The 5,393-nt window shown below is 45.3% G+C and overlaps 1 protein-coding gene across 2 annotated transcripts; it reads left to right on the top strand.

Moving 5' to 3' along the window:
* Positions 1 to 298: 298 nt before the first annotated feature.
* LOC140592644 (uncharacterized) lies at positions 299 to 5,096 on the top strand. Of its 2 annotated transcripts, XM_072716495.1 has the most exons (3): positions 312 to 451; positions 534 to 599; positions 716 to 5,096. In XM_072716495.1, exon 3 carries the CDS (start codon positions 771 to 773, stop codon positions 4,935 to 4,937), a length of 4,167 nt encoding a protein of 1,388 aa, XP_072572596.1. In that variant the 5' UTR covers positions 312 to 451; positions 534 to 599; positions 716 to 770; the 3' UTR covers positions 4,938 to 5,096. The 2 variants fall into 2 exon arrangements, with proteins under 2 accessions (XP_072572595.1, XP_072572596.1); XM_072716494.1 differs by having other exon boundaries at positions 299 to 599.
* Positions 5,097 to 5,393: the final 297 nt, after the last annotated feature.

Genomic DNA, 5,393 nt, shown 5'->3' with positions numbered 1-5,393 from the left:
CACCCCCCTGCAGCAGTAGCAGTTTGGCCTTGTGTTTTTCCTCATGCAACCTATGTACATCCCGATAGGTCAAATCCCGGTCAAACTGTAATTTGGGGCACAGATCAAGTTTGACACTTTGTATTTCAGTAAATTTTGTTAAAGTTTTGTCTTTTCCCCCCGTCTCCCCGCCACACATCAAGTTTGACATTTTGTATTCCAGTAAATTTTGTCTTTTCCCCCCGACTCGCCCCATACCGTCTGCGCAGTTAAAACGTACATCGAAATAGACAACAGATAAAACTTGACAGGACGTATATTTCTCCTTAAAGAATCCTAAAAAGTAACCAACCACAGAAATTTTTAGTATGCGGGTTTCACTCCTTTGGTAAAGAGACACAAGTACCCCACACCCAGTATCATCAAGGCCTTGCCCTACTGGAAAGAGAAAACTACTCGGGACCTGCATAGAGTGAGTATATTATTTCTTTTATGCGTGTTTTATGATAAACACCATACAATAAAATAACTTAAAATAATTATTTTATTTTTAGAGATTCAGCTATTTTGGGTTTGTTTTTTTCTCTACGGGAGACGCTGCGGTTAGAAAACTCCATATAGTGAGTATATTATTTCTTTTATACGTGTGATAAAAACGCTATTCATTAAAAATAACTTATTTCATTAAAAATAACTTATTCTAATAATAGGTATTCTCTATTATTTTATGTACAAGAGAGACGGTGCGGACCGGTCAAGAGAAAATCTACGCAAGACCTGAATCATCAGATATGGACGGAGCAACACCCCCTCCTCTACCCGAAGCGCTATTAAATGAAATGGACAACATCAACAACGGTAATAATGATGAAAATGATGCGGTTTATCAACACGACTCGCCAGCACCACCACCAGCGCCTATACCCGAAGCGTTATTAAATGAAATAGGCATCATCAACAACGCTAATAATGATGAAAATGATGCGGTTTATCAACACGACTCGCCACCCGCGGCATCTGGCGATTCCAGGGTCCAAGAGCCCTGTTTCCTACCGTCCTTAGAGACATTAATAAGCATGTTAAATGAAAGGGGCTCTGAAGCAGAAGCGGTGCTGCCCGACGACGAGGTCGCGTGGTCCCCCGCGGATTCTGAATTGTGGGAAGTCTTGTCAGACGTAGAATTTCTTCTCGATGCCGAGGAGATTGAAAATGACTTGGGACTGGGGCAATTTGAAAATGTTGAACAGGACGGTGGCGGTGGTGACTTGGATCACCAGCCTGACGGGGTCGTGCATCGCCGCAGATTCAATAATGTACAGATTAGGCGGATTCTAAATATTCCGCGACCTAGAAACGAAGGCAATTTCCGCGAGTACTATGAAAATGTAATCGAGGGGTTTCAAAATATTGTGAATGAGGCGATACCTTACGCCGCATGGGGAGCTTATATTCAGGTCACCCTGCGCGGTGACTTTTTAAACGACGAGTTGTCGCAAATTGTACGGTATGGGGAAGGGGAGCTGACAGATTTCCAGCAATTGTTGGATCGCCTGGTTCAGTCTAATCAAGAGATTTTAAACGATTCCAACCTAGAAGTAATAGTAGACGTAATAAATATCCCACGCGGTGGCGGAAACAAACGTAAACTACAGACCATGTTAGCTTCAGAAATAATTTCTAAAAAAGCCAAACACATGTTTATCATTCAGAACGACAGCAGAGCGTGTTTCGCCATAAATTTGGCTCATCTGCTGCACGAAAACTTCACTGACGCAGAGGCTGAAAAGCTCGGCCTGGAGTTACAGGAGAAAGCGGGTTTCACCCCCGACTACGCAGTCGCTTTGAATGACATTATCAATTTTGAGAAAATCATTGATTGCAAAGCAGTGGTGTATTATCAACAACATTATTCAAACAATCTCCAAATTTACCAGACACCCACACCTACCGACGATAGACGGGTGGTGTATTTCTTTTTACACAAGGAGCATTTTTACGGCATTAAAAGCGCCAAGGGCTTCTTAGGGGCCGGCTACGTTTGCACTAGCTGTTTCAAAGGGTACGACTCGCCTCATTCTCATCGCTGTAGAAAATTTTGCAGCGTCTGTCAGACTAATTGTAAAGAAGGTGAAATCACACCGGGGATAGTGTGTGAGCGGTGTAATCTCAGATGCTTAAATAACATGTGCTTCGAGCGTCACCGTACGCCGAGGGTCTGCCCCATTAGGGGTGAGATTGCTAGCCCCTGTGACAAGTTCAAAAAATGCAAAGCTTGCGGGGTCAACTACTACCAAAGTCCCGAGAACCCAAAACCGCACTCGTGTAAAACAGTAAAATGTAATATATGCGACGCTAAGTTGCAGTCAGCAGAATCAGACATATCCACCCCACATCTCTGCTATTTAAATCCAATCGAGAAATCTAACAAAGGGAAAGCGGTCGCCCAAAGCGGTGAGGGCAGTAAAAAGCCCCCCAAATATGTGTTTTTTGACTTTGAAACATCCCAGAGCTCGGGTACCCATATCCCGGTTTACGTGTGCGCCATCTCCGATCAGAATGAGACAATGACCGCCGAGGGGCCAGACTGCGCGCTGCACTTTCTCAGACATTTCAGGACGCCCTACTATACAGGGACGTGTTTCATTAGTCACTATGGAAAGGCGTTCGATAATTACATAATACTGAACGCTATGGTGAAGGAAGGAGTGGAACCGCGTGTGGTGTCACAGGGGAATAAAATCATTCTCATCCTGGACAGCGTGTTTGAGCAAAGGTACATCGACAGTCACTGCTTTCTAAGCATGCCGTTGAGAAAAATCCCCGATGCAATGGGGTGCTCGACTCAGATGCGAAAAGGCTATTTTCCGCATCATTTCACAGACATGGAAAAGTTTAGTTACGTGGGGCCCTACCCTCCTCCCGATCAGTATGGGCCCGAGCAAATGCCCTGCAAAGAACGCGACAAGTTTTATCAATGGTACGACGGTGTAAAGCACCAGACCTTTAATTTTCACAAAGAGATGATCGCTTACTGTAAGAACGACGTGGAGATTCTGAGAGAGGGCTGCTTGCGCTTCCTGCAGGAGTTTGAAACGCTCACGGGTTGCGACCCCTTCTCCACGGCGACCATCGCTTCGGCCGCGTTGCTGGTTTACAGGACAAATTTCCTGCCCAGAGATACGATCGCGATCCCGGACGTCTGGGATTACAGGAGGCAATACAAAAGTTATTCCAACGTCTCGATCCAGTGGCTGGAATTCGTGGGCCGCACGCGCGGCATAGAAATTCGACACGCGCTGCGCGGGGGTGAAGTGCGCGTGGGGCGCTTTCACCTAGACGGATACGCTGAGATAGAGGGAGAGAAATGGGCTTTCGAGTTTCTAGGCTGCCAGTTTCACGGCTGTCCTAAGTGCAACAATGAACACGATGTCTGCCCCCTGACCCGCGAGAGCTTCGGTGCCCTGTACGTTAAAACAAGGGAAAAACTCGAGGTGTTGCGCCAAGAGTTTAATATGAACGTAGAATCCATCTGGGAACACGAATGGGCTCATGCTAAAACTCACGACCCACAAGTGCAGAGTTTCCTGTCAGACTTTCAGCCCCCTGACCCCCTTAGGCCGCGAGAAGCGCTGTTTGGGGGTCGGACGTCGGCGATTCGCCTACGTTACGACGTCACGGGGGAAGAGCGCGTCCACTACGTGGATTTCACGTCGCTGTACCCGTACACTCTGGCTAAATGTGAATTCCCCGTGGGGCACCCGGAAATCATTCATTCAAATTTTAAACCTCTGAATGAATACTTTGGCCTGATCAAAGCCACTGTGAACACCCCGCGCGAGCTGTTTTTCCCCGTCCTACCCAGCAGACTGCCAAATGGGAAACTCGTGTTTACACTGTGCAGGACGTGCGCGATCGACAACAGGCAAGAGGGGAGCTGTGGTCATTCTGACGCAGAGCGTGCGCTGACCGGCGTGTGGGTCTCTGCGGAGCTCAATCAGGCTTTAGACAGGGGCTATACTGTCGTGAAGGTGCACGAAGTGTGGCATTTTCCCCAGACCAGCGGCGACCTGTTTAGAGAATACATTAAAACCTTTCTCAAAGTGAAGCAGCAGGCTTCGGGCTACCCCGACGACGCGACCGATGACGCGGGTCGCAGGGACTACATTGAAAACTATCTCGAGCGCGAGGGGATCCAATTGGAGCCCGATAAGATCGTGTCTAACGGTGGCAAGAGGCAGGTGGCCAAGCTTCTGCTTAACTCTCTGTGGGGTAAACTGGCGCAGAGGAACAACATGCTCCAGACATGTATAGTGTCTGACCCGGGGGAGTTTTTTAATTTTTTATGCTCGGAGCTGTACGAGATTTCCAGCTTCGCGTTTGTCAACGACGAGGTCGCCCTCATCCGCTGGCGATACAGGTCTTCCTACAAAGTGCCGCCGGGAAAGACCAACATATTCATAGCGTGTCAAACTACCGCGTGGGGGCGGCTGACGCTTTACAAAGAACTGGAAAAATTGGGGCGTAGGGTGCTGTATCACGACACAGACAGCATCGTGTACATAAGCAGGCCGGGTGAATATGAGCCGGCCTTAGGCAATTACCTGGGGGAGCTCACGTCCGAATTAGCCCCCGACGAATACATTGCTTCGTGGGGTGCGCTGGGACCAAAAAGTTACTGTTACCGACTCAACAACGGGAAAACACAGTTGAAATGTAAGGGTATAACTCTAAATTATGAAGCCTGTCAAAAGGTAAACCTTGACAGTATGATTGGATTGATTGAAAACTACATCGGTGGATGTAGGAATGATCCCCCTATAATGACGCACTACAACAAAATCGAACGCGACATGAAAAGTTTTCGACTGTTTAATAGGCCTCTAGACAAAAAGGTCAGGGTCGTCTACGACAAACGCAGATTGTTGACTAGCGGGGAAACTCTGCCTTTTGGTTACTGAAATGTAAAATGTTCAAAGATGTTTTAAAATGAAAAGCTTTTCCAAAGATGTTCATTTGTTTTAAAATGAAAAATGTTCATAGTATGATGTTTTAAAAGTTTTTCCAAAGATGTTTTTTTAAAATGTTCATAGTAAGATGTTTTTTAAAAATGAAAAGTTTTTCAAAGTAAGATGTACATTTGTTTTTTAAAATGAAAGTTTTTAAAAATGTATCATGAAAGTAAGATGTTTTAAAATGAAAAGTTTTTCCAAAGATGTTTTTTAAAATGTATCATGAAAGTAAGATGTTTTAAAATGAAAGTTTTTTAAAATGTATCATGAAAGTAAGATGTTTTTTAAAGTTGTTTTTTCAAAGATGTTCATTTGTTTTAAAATGTAACTTGTGTACGAAAATGTTTTGTACATTTATCACAAGATTTTATAAAAACTTTTATACACGCATTTTGGGTTTGTGTG

The sequence above is a fragment of the Paramormyrops kingsleyae genome, chromosome 9, assembly GCF_048594095.1.
Source record: "Paramormyrops kingsleyae isolate MSU_618 chromosome 9, PKINGS_0.4, whole genome shotgun sequence".
NCBI lineage: Eukaryota > Metazoa > Chordata > Actinopteri > Osteoglossiformes > Mormyridae > Paramormyrops > Paramormyrops kingsleyae.
Note: the sequence above shows the minus strand (reverse complement) of the source record. Positions and strands in the feature narration are given on the sequence as shown.